Raw genomic sequence first — 17,753 nt, forward strand, 5'->3', positions numbered from 1 at the left:
CTTGCTGCGTCAACAGGTACAGGTCGGAGGTTGAGTTAAGAGTACGAGCGGGTGTGCTAGGAGCGCCGTGTCGGCAGCGGTGCCCCGCTATCGGGCCGTGTGAAGTCCAGGTCGTACCCGTTTTGGCTCCACAGCTCTGGCCACGAAGTGATACATGTGCATGGCGCGCACCCACTGGCAGATGGAGGTGCAGGCCTTGGACACCTTGGCGATTGAGGCAGGCTGGAACTCCTCGTTATCGATGTACGGCTGCACCAGCTTGATCACAGAATCTGGAATGTTCTCCTGTGGGAAAACTATGACATTTAGGGGGTACACAAATGTTGGCGCTCAACAGCTCCTAACTATTTGGTCACTAGCAGACACTCTTCTTCCTCTTTGTTTCCCTACCTTATCAAACTTAAAGAGGCCATCCAGGAACTTGCCCGGGTCTTGGAGCAGAGCTTTTCCCGGGTCCCAGTAGTCGTCCACCCGGGTTCCCGGCTTCTCGCCTGCTACCTTCTTGGGCTTGATGCCCTTCATGATGCACACCGCCTCCACCACCAGCCTCACACCATGTGGAGGCCGCTGCATTGCACGCACCTACAGAAAGATCTATATATTCAACTGTTCACAAGGAAGGTTATCTATCTGACGCAACTACGAGACTATCCTGCCCCCTATACAGCGAGGTGGACTTTGTGAATACGTGTTCAATCCTTTCAGGTGCTCCTCTATAATCCCAGCATCACATGGCGTGGTGGCGGATCAGGGCCCTGACCTCCGTGACGTCGTTCTTGTTGAGTGACTGGAGGCTGGTGAGGGCGGCGTCCAGCGCGGGCAGGGCCTCGTCCAGGTCCTTCTGGGCGTCCGCCGCGATGGCGCCTGCCACCCGGGCCTTCTCCAGGGCCTTGGCCTCCTCGGCCTGCACGGCCGTGCGCGTCTCCTCGGCCACCACCGTGTCTTCCTGGTAGGAGCAGGTGTCACACGTCACCCCCCCCTGTCACTGGCACAGCTAGACATCAGTTATCTCAATCCAGACTTTTTGGTTTTCGTTCATATTGCCATGACCTGATTAGGGCTGGGACGACGCGTCAACGTAATCGACGACGTCGACGCATAAATTACGTCGACGCGAAAAATGCGCGTCGATTTAAAAAAAAAAAAAAAAAAAAAGATGGGCGGCGCCGGAGCGTAGTTGCAACGCGAGTGGCTCCTCAGACTTTCATAAGTGCTAGGCGCCACGCACTCGTTCCTCTAAAGTATGGGAATTCTTTAATGTGAAATGAAACGATTCCGTGATATGTCGTCTTTGCAAAATGGAGATGACTTTCCATTCTAGCACCATGGCAATTCACCAGCACCTGAAGAGGCGTCACCCGGTAGCAGCTGCAGATGACTGAGCACCGTAGAATTCTAAGAATGCATTACTTTGCACTTTTATTTTGGAATTTAAAGGCAATAAACATGTATTGAAATGTTAAGGAATTCAGATATGTAAATCAACATGTATAAATTGCTATTAGTCAATTAATGGGGAGATAATCGAGAATCGAATCGAATCGAAATCGAATCGGACTGAAAAAATGAATCGTTAGATGAATCGATGCATCGAAAAAATAATCGCTAGATTAATCGTTTAAAAAATAATCGTTTATCCCAGCCCTAGACCTGATTATCTACTGGATGAAGAAAAATACACAAGAACTGGGGTGTCAGTGTCACGCACACGCACACATAACAGGACAACCTTGTCCAAAGGAACGCTCAAGATAGACATTTTTTACAAGAGTGAATTTGACGGAACTTATGCAGCGCCAAACTATGCAGCAGACCTAAAACGAGACCCTCGGGGTGGTTAGTAAGGTGGTATCTGCCTCCCTCCTACCTTGATCTGCTGCATGGTGGCCTCGGTGTCTCTGGCTGCCTCCTCCAGAAGAGGCCCCATGTTCTCCAGCTCCTCCAGCATCTTGCTCACGTCCTCGGCCGTGCTGAGGAGCTGAGGGGAGCCACAGCGTCGCGCATCACCCGGTCAACAACCCTCCCAAGCAGGGACACTCCAGAAAGCAGTTCATATTTAAATATACATGCGTGTAATAGCTCAACATTTGTAATGGTCAATATCACATGTGCGATATACATACCCTCCTAGAGCCACTTATGCTTATTTGAGTACTTGACAGTCGATTCTTTATTTATTACTCTTATTCTAAATTAGAATCCAAAGATGCTAAGTAAGAACTTGGACCTGCCACTACTGAACAAGGAAAGGCTGTTTACTGCGGTGATAGTTATGAAGGGCGTAACAACACAAGAGGAAACGTGATGCAGTGCAAGGCTTCAGAGTGGCCCGACCTTGTCGAGGCCGGTCTTCATGCGCTGCCGCTCGCTGTGGAGCTCCTGCTTCTTGCGGCCAATGAGAGAGGAGAAGACGCTGAGCAGCTCCAGGTAGCTCTTGGGCGTGACGTAGTTGTGGCGTGACAGCTCGGCCAGGTACTGCCCGCACTTGGTCGCCACCGTCTGGTGGATCCTCACGCACATGGAGGTCTGGGGAGCAGGGAGAACGCGGTCAGAGACCGGTATGCTCTGGGCATTAAGGGCCCAGGAGGGCCCCACGTATGGGCCCCTGACATGGACATGGCTTGGAAGCTTAGGATATTTGATGTTGCTTTTTAAAGGGACAACTGAAGAATTCAAAGCAAAGTAAAGTTTGGTATAATGTGCATACTTCGTCTAGGACATTAACATTAAAAACCGATGTTGACGGAGTACAAAGAATGTGTGGGGACGCAGAAGCACAAAAATATGGGGGTCGAAGGAATTATTAAGACCTGAAAGTGGGGCCACAAGCCAAAAAGGTTTGGGAACCACCAGCTGAAACGATTCCTGACTTTGATATTGTCAAAAGAGCACCTTATCCCTCACACACACATAGCCATCCATACCAGTCCTATCATGGCTGCGGGGCTGGCCTCCAGCTCGGGGAGCTCACTGAGGAAGGAGGTGGCCACAGACTGCAGCGCCTCCTGGGGCCAGGCGCTGAACCAGTCTATGGTGCAGCAGGTCACCAGGGAGGGGAACTGCCTGAGCCGGGCCCTGAACACCTCCCCAATGGGACTGGAGAGAGAGAGAGAGAGAAAGAGAGAGAGAGAGAAAGAGGGAGGGGGAGAGAGAGAGAGAGAGAGAGAGAGAGAGAGAGAGAGAGAGAGAGAGAGAGAGAGAGAGAGAGAGAGAGAGAGAGAGAGAGACAAACATGAACACCACAGGAAACCAAACACCCAGAGAAAAAATAATAATAATAAGAGAGAGAGAGATTTAAAGAGCTCATTGAAGAAAAATCATCTTATTCTAGCCCATTACCACATAGTCTAAGATCATAGGCTCACTTTTCATTGTATATACATTAATGTTTTTATTACATTGCATTTTTAGAAAATGGATTTTTCGCTCTAATGTTCTATCCTATTGAATTGTTGTGCTTTGGCAACATAAATGTACATTTTCCATGGCAATGAAGCCCTGTGAACCATGAACCTGGAGAGCGAGTGGGAGGAGTCTACTCCTTGGGGTCTTAGGACCTTCATGGTGACTCGTTACAATCATAAACAAGCGTTCTAGGCAGAGTTGATGTGAGTTGTTCACCTCATACAGAGCACTGTGTGGATGTTGCTGCGGACCCTCTTGATGTAGGCGGACATCAGGTTGGCCTTGGTGGGCTGCTGGCCCGCGTTCTGCACCACCGGCTTCATGGAGCTGAGGATCCGCTCCTGCTCGTCGGACGCGTACAGGTTGGGCACGTCTCCGGAGTTCAGGATGCTGTTCACGTCCTCCAAAAACGACTCACTCTTTATCTGGGGGGGATCAGAGACTCCCATCACTCCCAGACAGGCTGAAAAGCATATCTGGAACAGTTCTAACCGGCAATGAGAAAAGGTTTTTTTATCACTTAGCTAAGTTGTTTTGCATAACAATTAGTCAGTATTGTTAGCCTGCATTACAAAAAGAAACACACACACACACACACACATGAATGCACACACACCTGTGTGTCTACAAACAGGAAGGTGATCTGCTGGTTGGTCAGGCCGGCCTTCAGCATGATGCCCTTGATGTCTTCCCTCCACTCAGTCTGACCATAGTTCTTAGACAATTCAATCTGGAAACACTCATAATCCGAGCTGAGGGGCAGACACACACACACGCACAGACACACAGACACACACGAAAACACACGCACAGACACACACGCACACACACACACACACACACACACACACACACACACACACACACACACACACACACACACACAAGCACGCACACACACACACACACACACACACATAGACCACCACAATAAGGAGAAATCAGCATCAGCTCATAAACAAAAGCTTGAGAGGTGACGAATATTTTATCTTCACGCACTAATTGAAGTGTATAAGCACCAATCCAGTTCCAGTCAATTAATTTAGAGCATGTGTGCATCAAAGTTTGTGGATTTGTCCACCTGAAGAAAGATCGATTCAGGAGTTCCAAACCAAGTAGTGAGCTACAGAGTACCACTGCTTCAGTGTAAAGCGTGTGGAAGTGTGGGGAAAGTGGCTGAAAGAGGCTAACACACAGCCTTGCAGCCGAGCGTGTGTGCTGTGCTCCTACATGTGGGAGGCCAGCCTGGTGAGGGACTGCCGTCCGCTGCCCCCCACCCCCAGCAGCAGCGCGTTGCCCAGCGGCTGGCGCAGGATGCGGCTGATGCAGCACACGTGCTGCACGGCGTCCATGAACAGCACCAGTCTCATCTTGCTGGTGCTGCCCTGGTTGTAGTCCTCCATGTACTCCTCCATCACGCGCACCAGCTGGGGAGGACGGACAAACATCGTCACCTACAGGCCCCGGCGGGTCAAGACGGCCCTCAGAATCATCAGGGACCCCAGCCACCCCGACCAGAAAGGGTTTGAGCTACTGCCGTCGGGGGAACAGTACCGAAGCCTCAGGGACAAAACCCAGAGGATGACCACCCCCAAACCATCCCCACACACACTACAACAACACCTGGAGGAATCCACAACCTCTAAACCATCCCCACACACTACAACCACAGGTTATTTAAATACATATTTCTATAATTTGCACAGCATTTCTGCACAATTTTTTAGAAGCAGTTATTCCTATTTGTGCAGGACCAGACATTGGAGATCAAACCTTCTCCTGGTTGTCCATGGGTGCGTAGACCTTGTTGTCCGTGCCGGGGGTCATGAAGTCTCCGTACAGGACGGGTCTGGAGGGCACCACCTCCTCCACGCTGCAGCCCAGCTCCTCCATGCAGCTCTGCAGGAGCCGGTCGAACCAGTCCCTGTCCTGGGGACTGACCAGGCGGTCCTGGAACACCCGGCAGTTCTCATGGTACCAGAGCCGGAGCAGCTGCACTTTGTCCTGGTGGACATCATCACAGCAGTGCTGGAGTCAGTAACTAGTAAATCAACTTACAATAATATAAAACTTGTTTTGGTCAATGGAGTAGTAGCAAAACGACAGCAAAAAAAATCTTGATTAATTTAGCTGATTATTTTATGCATATTTTATCTGTGAATAGGAAAACCAAACTGACGGACAAAAGCTGAAGCATGTTACAAAGGTGGATCAACAGATTAGGTTCCACTTTAAAGGGGTTATATCATGGTGTTCGGGCCAATTTATTCTTACTTCTATTTTATTGAAAATAACCTCCCCCTTCTGGCACTGTTAATGGTGGCTTGAGATTCCTCTTGGAACTCAATATAGGTAGGAAGGATTTGAGGCCGAGGAGGGGACCGCATTAGGAAAACGCTGTCCACAGTCGGGAGCGATATTGTTTTCTGACCACGAACACAAACACAAACATGAATAGCCTACAAGAATTATGTTCAAAGATACACGCTTCAATAGAACCTTTTCGTTTGCATTTACATTGAAAGACACATACACCTTAAGTTAATGTATTTTTGTTATAATTAGAAGGATAAGAGATCCTTTTTTCATTGTAATTAGATTTAGTTCGAATTAACTTGAACGTGCGTCTGAAATACCCCTCTAATGTTTTACGTCTGCTTAGCTAGAAAAATCGAAGTCCGAGCCAGGGGGAAACTTTACTTCTGTAATAATCGAACGTCAGACTGTGAATTGGGAGGGGCTGAAGTGCAGAAGTCCCGCCTCCCGGCTACCCGTAATTTTTAAAACTTCTCTGAGTTGTGAATTTGCTGACACTCGCGCAAAGCGTTCGACCAATCGCAACAGAGTGGGCGTGCTGACCAATCACAGCAGACTGGGCTACTCAGGACTGCAGCCTTAAAGCAACATGATACAAAACAGGTCGTTTTTGAAAGAAGCTGAAATTGGTTTACAGATGGAGAATAATAAGGCGCATTTCCAACCTACAGGATATAACCCCATGGTCTAGTAGTACCCACAAATGCAGTTATTAACCCTAAAAAACATGATATGGGATCTTTACAGGCCCTGACACACCAGGCCAGCGGTCGGCTGCGGGACAATATGGTGGTGTCGGTGAGCGTCTGTAGCCCTAGTTTCTGTGGTATGTCCGGAAGAAACTGGGGCTACGAGGCATCTGTTTAGTCGCTCGGATTGGCTGTTCATCTTCGACCACTTTATAGAAGTATATTACGAAACCGTCAGAGCGAGAGTGGTGTGAAATTGTGGACAAACGCTGCTTTGTTTCATTTTAATCCGCCTTCCTGGGCCACAGTTGTCCCTTTTTTAAAAGATAAATACAGACCTTGCTAGTTGGCCATTGTCTCTAGTGCAGTGTTTTCAAGTGCAACGTTTTGGCCAAGTCTCAGGCGATGCGAGGCAACGCAACAGTCGTTGTTTTTTCTTTGACGTTGGTTTGGTATGCCACGGCTTTAGAAGCAGCTAGGGGTTAATTATTTTGCCCAGGGACTCTTTCAGGTATACTGTGGCCTTGTGGTCAGAACCCATAACCCTCCAGCTGGGAGTCAAACCTAGTCACATTAACCATGGGGAATTCATTCCAGCACCTAATACCATACTTGGTTGAACGCTTGGACTACGTACCTCTACGGAGGAGGCCTCGGCCATCAGCACGCCCTGAAAGACCTTGGACAGGTCCCGCAGGTTGAAGGTGTAGTGGGACTTGGCGGGTGTTGGCAGGAGCTGAGAGGTGATGGTGGAGTAGACCTTCAGCGTGGCATCTACTAGAGGACTGTTCAGGGGCTGGAGGGTTGGGACAGGGACTGGTGAACAACACAGAGACGAAGAGATGAAGAGGAAGAGAGAGGAGATGAAGGGAGGGAGAGTCTAGAGAGCATCTTCAACTGTGAATCAGTTATTAAGTCTACGGTAATAGCTTGCCTGATCAATGATTGTAAAGCTCGGCTATACCCCCTATCCTGTCATTGTAGAATACAGACGTGGTTAACGCCCTGCGCTGAAACTGGCTCGCGTTATTTTAAATGCTATGCCCTCACTTCACTTGCTTCCTCTCTTTCCCTGCCTTACCGCCTGGTGCCTTCTGACTCATCTGTCCATCTGAGGAGGAGGGAAAGACAAGACAGGATGCAAGCTTCAAGACTCGTCACTGCTTCACCTCTGCATGCATGCATGGTCACATACGCAAAGGCACACATGCACAAACGCACACACACACATACACACACACGGACACGGACACACACACACGTACACACAGAAAAGCACACACACACACACACACACGCTACTCACCCATCCAGCTCCCTAGAATGGTAGAGAAGATGGTCTTCATGCTGGCGTCTTCCATCTGGGTGAGGGACAACATGTTGAAATGGCGCGTGAAGCGCTGCGTTACCGGGTTGCGTCCACCTCCGGGCAGGCCCATGGCACACGCAAAGTTAATGTCCACCACCTTTTTGAAGGTTCCTGTGTTGGAGGTAATAGCAACAGAAGATAGATCATTTCATTCCTTGTTGCAAGCAGAAGGGCCCGGGTAGGCTTGTGTTTAGGATGTTTGACACCCAGACGAAGGGTACCGGGTTTGAGCGCCAATGTCCGTAGTCTGCGAGCGCCAGTATGCTCAGTTGAGCCAGAGGCTTAAACGGAACCTGCAGCATGAATGATATGTAGCTTCCTGTCTTACCTATCTGCTTCCTGTCGTACCAGCCTCGGTGGTCCATCCACTGGCGGAGCAGTTCTATGGGAGGCTGGGCGCCGTAGGTCTCCAACATGGGCATGTTCAGATCATCGATGAAGATGATGAAGCTCTTGCCCAGTGGAGGCCCGAACACACCCTTACGTCTGACAGACGTACACACATTCATCAATAAATACACTCCACAGAGAAACACAGGCTGAGTTAAGGGAGAGTATGTATTGTTGGAATGCAGGTCATCTTATGTACTGGACTATAATGAGTATAAAAGTGAAGCTTGTGTGATAGTGCATATTGCCAGTAAGTACCTCTTGTCCAATTTGCTGTCGATGTAATCTTGAGTCTGATTGGCTGAAGTGCGGGCCGAGAAATTGAGGAAGTGTGTGACGTATTGAGCGGGCATGTTGTTGAGCAGCTTGTCTGACATGGTCAGGGTCTTCCCTGTGCCGGTGGGACCAACACACAGGACCTTCACAACAAAGGTTAAGGGGGTGAAACGATAAATCACAACACACAAATTAGCTCCTTCATTCAGATGAACTAGAGCCATTGAAACCTGGGCCCCGTTTCCCGATAACGGTGGATCCAAGCTTGTACGATCATTCTCACGAAGGATCGTGCGAACCTTTGTAAATTTCTTTGGAGCGTTTCCCGAAACTCCTCTTAACATGAACGCGGGTGCACTGCGCTAACAACGTTCATAGGCTTGTAACTGTCCACTGACACAGTGCTGAAATGGGCTCTGTAGGAGGGGGAGACGCAGGAATGTCGCAGTAAAATAGGGTTCAAACGGGTTCAAGTATCTCACATCAAGTATCGATTGTCCTACGAAAGGAATAGACCACAACAATATGAACGCTACAAATACTAAAACTTTATCAGTCCTAATCCTGAACGTACTGGGCGTATATTTTTTCATAGCATTTTCCTCCCTCAAATAATTCCATATTTTAAAGGAGCATTTCACCGGTGGTGAACTTTTGCATGGTGCCATCTTCTTTGTCAGATCCAGTACCTTCCTCCATTGTACTTCAGTTTTATCAACAGCCTCTGTTAGCTTAGGCCCCGTCCACACGAAGCCGAAACGGGCGAAACCGTTACGGTTTCGATCTATCCGGTTTCGAAGTATCTCCGTAAAGACGAAGCCAAGCGAAACCGGATAGATCTGTAGAAACGCTGTAGTAAACATTCCAGGCCCATAAGGGGCGCTGCTTCTGGTACACAAATCCAGAAGAAGAAGAGGCGAGCATGCGCATAAAGGCTGCCCCCCGAACCACTAACAACACAAACAAACAGCTCTTCTACGATGGCGAACTAGATTCTCAATAAATAATGGCTTAGCAACCCAACAAGGGACATGATATGCTGCAGAACGATTACAAGCTTGTAGTCCGCCATCATCTTTTTTGTTGTGATTTCTGAGACTCCGCGGGCTTAAGAGCCATTGGCTAGGAGGTCGAGGGGTGGGGCGATGATGTCATGGTTTGCGGTTTCAGTCGGTTTCAGGCGTCCACACGAAACCAAAACGAAACCGGATAGATTTGAAACCACCTCCGAGGGTGGTTTCAGAAGTTTGCGGTTTCGGTCAGCGGATTCGCCGGCTTCGTGTGGACGGAAGGCCGAACCGTACAAGACCTTTGCGGTTTCGCCATGAAATCGGCTTCGTGTGGACGGGGCCTTAGCTTCAGACGCTGTGGATGTTAGTTTCTGCTGGTAAAGTCCCACCCACTGGCACTGCTCTAATAGGTCTGTAGCGTCAGTGGGACTAGTGCTTGTAGTCTTACGAGAATCCTCACCTCTTACACTTCCTATTTACTTCTACGCAAAAATCGTCATATTGCGTCATCTTAAACAGGAAGTGTTGGAGATCGATACGGATCTCTCCAGTCTCTCCAGAAAATAAGGTAATGATGCACGACCATTAAAAAATATGAGTTTCTAACGATACAAAGCTTAATGGAAATGGGTGAAGTTTCCCTTTAAGTCAAAAACAGCTTGTGTGACAACTACATTTATCTTAATTTGTGAAACATGCTTTGCGCAGCAAAGAGAGCAGACTTTATCTGATTCCGCATAAGGTTTCATTGATTGGCGCGCACTCTCTAGTCTAGAATCTTTGGTGTAAACATAAAAAATGCATTCATTATCATTCAAACGCAGAGGCTGGGCATTGACACACGGCTATTGCTGACCTGATTAGGAGAGCTTGGTCTAGATCCTGCCCATATTGTTGGGCAGGAGGATGTATAGGCCTTTTTACACTTCCAAGCCGGTTCGGCATGGCACGCCCAGCGATTTCACCGGCTTATCTCAAGTTTCCTGTGTATAACCGAGGGAGCAAAATCCCCTGTTCGTCACGGCGCGGGCTTTCTTTGTTGACTGGAGAAGGCGGGGCTGCGCACGGAGTCGAGACCTCTTAAGAATAATTTGCATATTCCTGAATGTTTTAAATTTTTTATGAAAGAAGGCACCCGCATGCAATAATGAGTTCACGTCTGAGTGTAGGCTACAAACGCAAATGAACAGTGGTCAGGGATGTTCGTAGAAATTCTCAGACACCCGCTGGTCTCAGCATGATTCATGTACGGTATTCTTCTGTCATTAAACAATATGAGGACATTTGAACTACGATGGTTGAATTAAAATCAGAGGGAGACAGCAAGTGCAGCTCGAAAGCGACCTCCGACAAGAGAAATGGATTTGATTTTATTATATGCCTTGTGACGTGGCGTTTGATCGGTACATTTCAGCTGCACATGTATTTTTGGAATTCTAAATTGCTGCAATAAATTATGTTTTTGTTGACTTCTAACATGTCTCGGTTTTTGCTGTTTTAAATCTAACAGTAGCCTTGTCTATGATTAATATATCGGCGGTAACCACTGTTTTTGGGGTATTGCGAAATTGCTCCAGCTGGACATTCAGTGGTATTGTGTTTTAATAAAACACATCTAATACCACGGAATGTCCAGCTGGCGTCTCCACTGAGGCTTTAGTAACGATGCTCTTAGCACCCTACGAGTACCCCTGGAGCCCTCGTTAGCTACGAGTGTTTTCACGACTTTTGTTACCAACGATGCTTTCGGGAAACCGTGTGAAATCTGTAAGATGCTCGTACGACAAACTTCACAAACCACTTAGGCTAACGATGCTTTCGGGAAACTGGGCCCAGAGCTCACCTAAAATTTAACTCGTTATGTTGTTTCAATGTTCTTGGAGACAGAAAGGTCAAATGTCAGTTAATATTTTCAGTTAACAAGTTCTTTCTGAAAATAACATACCAAAAGTAAAAAGAGTATATCTCCACAAATGCAAGGGCTGTAATGTAATTTTGGTAACGAAAAAAAAAGAGAAAAAGAAAGAAGGATAACAGCTGATTGTTGTGCAGGTGAAAAAGTCAACGTAGATGCTACTTGGTAAGAGTAAATAAAGCTAGAACACAGCATAAGTGGAAGATTTAATTTCCGCTGGAAATAAATGTCATGGTTTAGATTGAATACCATCTGTATACTATCTAGTATCAGTGGAGTATCATATGTATGACTTCTTTCCTACGCCCTAAAATGCCTTAAAATATCTTTGAATTGGGGGGGAGGGGCTTAACCCGTCAACAGATCATTTGGGGAAGAAGGCGTTAATACTCACAGGCTTCCTGTTTGCTAAGAGCATGTCCAGCAGGAATGACGTTCTCACAGTGTCCAGTGTGGGAACGATTATGTCAGAATAGCTTGTCTCTTTGTCGATGACCACGTTGGGGGTGCATTCCATCCAGCCCACCCACTGCACCTAAGGACCAGCACGCCGCTCTCCATATCGGCCATCTACTCGTATTCATGAATTTATTTGTATGAATGTAGTTGACATACCTTTCTCTCTTGGTCATCCTCATGTCCATCCACAAAGTTAGAGATCCCTGCATCATCGAGCATGTAATCATAGACCACGCCTTCCTCTGGAAAACACATGTCCATCTGGAGGAGACAGTGTCAGTATGAGCACAGTGTTCCTCTAGAGGAGACAGTGTCAGTATGAGCAGTGTTCCTCTAGAGGAGACAGTGTCAGTATGAGCAGTGTTGCTCTAGAGGAGACAGTGTCAGTATGAGCATAGTGTTCCTCTAGAGGAGACAGTGTCAGTATGAGCAGTGTTCCTCTAGAGGAGACAGTGTCAGTATGAGCAGTGTTCCTCTAGAGGAGACAGTGTCAGTATGAGCACAGTGTTGCTCTAGAGGAGACAGTGTCAGTATGAGCACAGTGTTCCTCTAGAGGAGACAGTGTCAGTATGAGCAGTGTTCCTCTAGAGGAGACAGTGTCAGTATGAGCACAGTGTTCCTCTAGAGGAGACAGTGTCAGTATGAGCAGTGTTCCTCTAGAGGAGACAGTGTCAGTATGAGCAGTGTTCCTCCAGACCTTTCACATCCTTCAGCCATGCAAACCACTCTGACACATGTGAACTGACCTTCTCCTCAGCCATTCTGCCCCTGAGCCAGGCACTGAAGCGCTGGCGGCTGCCCCCGTCTCCGGTGGCTCCAACGCTCCACACCAGAGAGAACATGAACCAGGGTTGGATCAGCTCCCCCAGGCGGCTCAGTGTCTGCTGGGGAGGGGGCTTCACATCCTGCAGTACCAAACATTAGGAGATGAGTGGAGATGAAGGTGTAGCCTCCTCTTTGTGTTGTTCGTTCAAACCGCTGTGATGTACCACATACCATGATCTCATGGTCTCATTGCTGTTTCACTAAAACTACTTTACAACTATTATTTTGCAAATGTGTTTTAGATCAAGCTTGGAGAATCATTTCTTCATAAATGGCCATTGGATAAACAGCACAGAGTTAACCAGAGGTGGGTTGCAGACCTACCTCTTTTGGAACGAATGGTTTGAAGAAGCAGTCCATCAGGTTCAGAAGGCTACAGGTCAGGTTGCTGTCCGTTGAGGCGATGACCTCCTTCACTGACTCGTGCACAAAAGTGATGGAGTCCTGTTGAAACACATAGAAGCAATTTCTCATTTCAGCAGATATCAAAGGATTATCTTCTAATTTCAGAGGATATCCAATATGCTTACAACGGCAACAAATTCATGATCCACATGTAACCAACTATATGTGGTCATGGACATAGATGTGTACTCGTTTTTGATTAGGATGAGAAACACAGAGCTAGATGTGAAAGTGTTACCTGCAGGAAGGCCGTGAAGAGGGAGCTGAGCTGCTCTGTGTGGGCTCGGAGGGGTCCGGGGAGCTGCCGCAGCCAGCACTCAGTGAAGGGCGTCAGGCCCAGGATGCTGGGCTCCAGGTACACCATGCCGCAGCGAGACACGGTGGCTGGAGATGCCACGGCCAGGTCCTGCACCTCGAACATCATGGTCATCACCTGCATAGAACACACCCAAAAGGACAGAGAAGGACTCATGACGTAACCGAAACACCTTGAAGGTCATGCTGTCATCTCAGCGAATAAACAGGTCATTATAATTGCTTTGTTACGATTACATAACATACATTTTTTTGTTGCTTGATTATTGTTTTTTTTGCTCTATAGTTGGCAGGATAGTATAGTGGCTGCTCTTGATTAACATGTTTATGACTTCACTGAAAGTCGCAATGGAAAAAAAGCATTGAAATAAAGTCTATAACCAGGAACAAGGAGTTTCCTCAAATAGTAAGAAGGGCTCACATCGGTGAGCTTCATGATCTCCCCGGAGCTGAGACACAGCTTCTTGTTGTCGTCCAGCACCGTGTTCATGTTCTCGATCCACACAGCGTCCACGGGCCCGTCGAACATGTACCACTTCTTCTCCTCGTTCATGGACACCGCCCCGCCACGGATCAGGGAGGAAAGGATACCGTCAGTCCTACGAGGGGACAAGATGTGGGTTTGTGTATGAAGGATGTGTCCCCTTTTGAGCTGATTAGGGAATCAATGCTTACCATTCATGTGTGAGCGGGTCAAACTGCCCGTAGAGCTGCCCCATGGTGATGGACTTCGGGTTGAGCACGAAGATGTGAACCACCTCGTACACACCACCGCTCACCGACGGCTGTCCCTTGAGGGCTGTGATGGCAGCTCCTAGTGTCTGGTAACACTAGCACATGGACGTACCCTTGACTAGCTGACCTTGCTGAATCATGCCTGGGTATTACACATGCAAACAATGAGGAGGGATGCACAGGGTTGAAGTACTCACCTTGGTTTTGCCTGATCCAGCTGGCCCCACCAACATCAGGCCATGTCTTACCACTGTAGTCTCGTACAGCTGGATACACTTGGTGATGTATCCTGACAGACAGAAGGTAGGAATCATCACCGATCAACATTAGCCTTGTAGGGATGGGGGATAAATCGGCTCATTTTAGTATCGGGATATTCTGCCTTGGAAACATGGATGTTTTCTTAGTGGGTATATATATGATATATGATGATGATACCATCCTACAGAGGGAGCTATAGTCTATTTGCGAACAGTTCATTTGCATCAACAATGAGGTTTTGTTAAGAAACTTTGAAAAGAAAACTACAGCAGACACTAACAAAATAGAACCGGAGTCTCAATATAATACCCAAATCGTAAAGAAGTTAAGATATTTTCACAGAATCCCAACACATATAACGCACAGCACTCAAACATTGAGTGATTCTAGATTCTTCCAAACGTACACACCACACTCACCATCGACATCTTTGAGGTTCCTCTTGTTGCAGACGTTGCGTATTGATTCCTCCAGGGCGCCATAGTCTACGGCCTCCTCCTTGATCTTCGGGAACAGATCTGACACAATACCGTTGAAGAGCTTCAGGTCGTCCTGAAGGAACTTGGGGACGTTGACGTCTCGGATGGCCCGCAGGCAGATCAACTCCTGGGGGGGAAGAGTGTTAAATAGGAAACAGTGTACTGATATTTTTCGAATTAATTGAAAAAAGTCTTTGCAGCAAAAAAAAGGATCTTACCTCATCCATGTCTGGATTCTCTCTCTTAAGGTTTCCAGCAGCTGAGATCACAGTCTTCACGGCTCTCATGCCAAAGTCATAGTGATCCTGCAAACAGCAATACAAGTTCACAAGTTTTATCTGGCTAGTTAATGTTCGTGATTAAACTGCATTTCTTTACCTGAGCGCTAAGCTGCTCGGAGGAGAGCTTGAAGGTGGTGGTGATCTTTTTGGAGAGGACTTTGGCGTTGCTGAAGCCAAACGAGTACAGAGAGATCTCTGCAATCATAGCATAGTCAGGAACCATCATAGCCATGGGCCGGAAAAGGGCCTGAAGTGGTTTTAAACATACATGAATCAGAGTTAGTACTGGTTAGAGTGAACGCAGACTGTTATTATCTTCTCATCATAGAGGACCTTGAGGTTGTCAGGTAGTTCAGTGCGGCCAGCATAACCAGGGTTCATGGTGATGAAGACGGCACACGAGGGGACAAGGGGGATCTCGGCCCCTTCAAAAACAAAGCGCTCCGCCTACAACACACACACACACACACACATTAAGCTGAGAGTGGTGAGTACACCTTGGTTCATGCTATTTGGTTTGCACAAATGAGTTGAGGGACGAGAGGGAATCAATTTATTATTGCAAAGATTTTCTTTGAATTTCCATTGTTTGAGCGGTTACTGTTTGAGCGGTAGCGAGCATAATTTATATTCTAATATCCATATAAAGATCCATATTCTGAGGCAGCCTTATACCCTTTGCTGCTGTGCCTTTTGTATGGTGGTGATCTGTTGTGCGACTACAGACAGCACCTCCACGTCTATACGGTTAAACTCATCAAAGCACGCCCAGGCCCCGGAGCTGAAAGAGACACAAACAAGCCAATACAATGTAGGTCTAGAGTGACCACTTATTTGGTGTACATGCTAGAACAAATGTCTGCAGGATACGAAGGATTGTGCAGGACTCACGTGGCCAGTCCTTTAAGGAACTTGCCCATGGCGATGAAGTCCAGCTGGTCCGAGCAGTTGAACACCACGGTCTGAATGGCCAGGGCCTTCCCCAGATCCTTGGTGGTCTCCGTCTTTCCCGTCCCAGCCGGTCCCGCGGGAGCCCCCCCAAACTTCAGGTGGAGTGCTCCGGTGAGGGTCAGGTAGCACCTGAAATAATCTGGGTGTTAAAAACCGTTTAAACCAGCCTTAAGGTACCTGCTGAGCCAGAATATCAGTTGAACAGCTGGGAGTTCACCTGTCGGTCAGAGGGGTGATGACGAGACGCCCAGAGTTGCCCAGGTACTCGTATCCGTACAGGAACTCTGCATTCACTGCCCTGACATACAGGTCCTCTTTAGCCCAGTAATATCTGCAAACAACAGGTATCCAGATCAATGCGTCAGTGTGAGTGAGTGTGAATCACAATGCTGCAGCGAATCGAACCTCAGCTGGCTGATCCACTCAAAGTCGTTAACGCTGGAGACGCCCTCCTCCACCAGCTTGGCCACCACATCCTTAGAGTGGACCTCGATGACGATGAGAGCCGAGAGCACAGCCCTCTGCATCTTGGATAGACCGCCTCTCACCAGCTGCACCAAGTCCCCCAACTAAACACCGCAAACAGCATACACTTAATGGTATAGGACAAGTTCACCGAACAATCACTTTTTTCAGTTGAAAGGGTTCAGTTTGGTTCTAAGGAATTGGACATTTCTTTATTTTTTTACTAAAAAGAAGGAAAGTAAAATATAAGAAGTCTGATCCTTCCAGCTAAAACACTTTTCCAGATTGGTAGTTTTCTACTGGCTGCACTCCGTAGCTAAAGCGAGTGTGAAGTGTGTTTTGACAATGCCCCTCACACTTGCTCCTATGGAACCCAATTTTCCCTTTACGACTGTCACAACGGCTTAGATTGCATTGTTTGAAACTCTTAGACAGAGGTTCTAGTTGCTAAAAGTGTTTTTTTCTTACCCATTAAGGTGCTTACACTCTTCCCCGACAAACACTACCACGGTTCAGTGTGCCACACCGTTGGTGGTTGTTGACCATTGAGGTGAAGTTTCTTATTGGTGAACACGTTGAACCGGTGAGGTTTTCCCAAAGTGGGTGTTTGTGGGAGAACTGTGCAAGCACCTTTAAGCTTCTTGAGGAGGCATTATATGCACAGACACAGAGCAGTGGCCTTTTGTTTCTTCCAAAAGAACCCTTGATGAACAATAGCATCCCAAGCCGACTGATGTGGTAGTAGCGGGGTACCCCCTTGACCCTACCTGTGTCTGGAGCTCAGGGTAGAGGCGATGTGACAGGTCTCCCCGTTCCAGGGCCTCGGAGACCTCAGTGGTCCAGAACACCTGGCAGCCGGCTATCACCACCTGGCCCGGCCAGGACAACACCCAATCGGTTCGGGGTTGCTGTGGGGCGCCAAAAGCACAACACACAGCAGTCACAAGACTATATACGTATATTAGAGTATAGTAAATAGACTATATATATATATACGTATATTAGAGTATAGTATATAGACTATATATATATACACGCATATTAGAGTATAGTAAATAGACTATATATACATACGTATATTAGAGTATAGTAAATAGACTATATATATATATACACGTATATTAGAGTATAGTAAATAGACTATATATATATATACACGCATATTAGAGTATAGTAAATAGACTATATATATATATATATATAATAT

General features: G+C 47.4%; 1 protein-coding gene across 1 annotated transcript in view; it reads right to left on the reverse strand.

The window, feature by feature from the left end:
* Positions 1-17,753, reverse strand: part of dnah1 (dynein, axonemal, heavy chain 1) — a 48,223-nt gene that overhangs the window by 17,085 nt on the left and 13,385 nt on the right. Inside the window, exons 25-57 of the mRNA XM_060063849.1 lie at positions 17,314-17,454; positions 16,487-16,650; positions 16,299-16,412; positions 16,022-16,210; positions 15,806-15,911; positions 15,464-15,577; positions 15,228-15,377; positions 15,068-15,154; positions 14,790-14,976; positions 14,307-14,398; positions 14,050-14,204; positions 13,796-13,973; positions 13,298-13,492; positions 12,979-13,098; positions 12,576-12,734; positions 11,986-12,090; positions 11,765-11,905; positions 8,428-8,588; positions 8,108-8,265; positions 7,717-7,890; positions 7,492-7,521; positions 7,048-7,226; positions 5,179-5,409; positions 4,636-4,832; positions 4,022-4,157; positions 3,622-3,830; positions 2,925-3,096; positions 2,335-2,526; positions 1,868-1,978; positions 761-946; positions 391-582; positions 118-285; positions 1-4 (exon numbers count right to left, since the gene is read on the reverse strand). The exon at positions 1-4 is cut by the window's left edge and continues 188 nt beyond it. Of these exons, the coding sequence (XP_059919832.1) occupies positions 1-4; positions 118-285; positions 391-582; positions 761-946; positions 1,868-1,978; positions 2,335-2,526; positions 2,925-3,096; positions 3,622-3,830; positions 4,022-4,157; positions 4,636-4,832; positions 5,179-5,409; positions 7,048-7,226; positions 7,492-7,521; positions 7,717-7,890; positions 8,108-8,265; positions 8,428-8,588; positions 11,765-11,905; positions 11,986-12,090; positions 12,576-12,734; positions 12,979-13,098; positions 13,298-13,492; positions 13,796-13,973; positions 14,050-14,204; positions 14,307-14,398; positions 14,790-14,976; positions 15,068-15,154; positions 15,228-15,377; positions 15,464-15,577; positions 15,806-15,911; positions 16,022-16,210; positions 16,299-16,412; positions 16,487-16,650; positions 17,314-17,454 (4,897 nt within the window). The remainder of the gene's footprint in view (positions 5-117; positions 286-390; positions 583-760; positions 947-1,867; positions 1,979-2,334; positions 2,527-2,924; positions 3,097-3,621; positions 3,831-4,021; positions 4,158-4,635; positions 4,833-5,178; positions 5,410-7,047; positions 7,227-7,491; positions 7,522-7,716; positions 7,891-8,107; positions 8,266-8,427; positions 8,589-11,764; positions 11,906-11,985; positions 12,091-12,575; positions 12,735-12,978; positions 13,099-13,297; positions 13,493-13,795; positions 13,974-14,049; positions 14,205-14,306; positions 14,399-14,789; positions 14,977-15,067; positions 15,155-15,227; positions 15,378-15,463; positions 15,578-15,805; positions 15,912-16,021; positions 16,211-16,298; positions 16,413-16,486; positions 16,651-17,313; positions 17,455-17,753) is intronic.

Source organism: Gadus macrocephalus, chromosome 1, assembly GCF_031168955.1.
Source record: "Gadus macrocephalus chromosome 1, ASM3116895v1".
Taxonomy (NCBI): domain Eukaryota; kingdom Metazoa; phylum Chordata; class Actinopteri; order Gadiformes; family Gadidae; genus Gadus; species Gadus macrocephalus.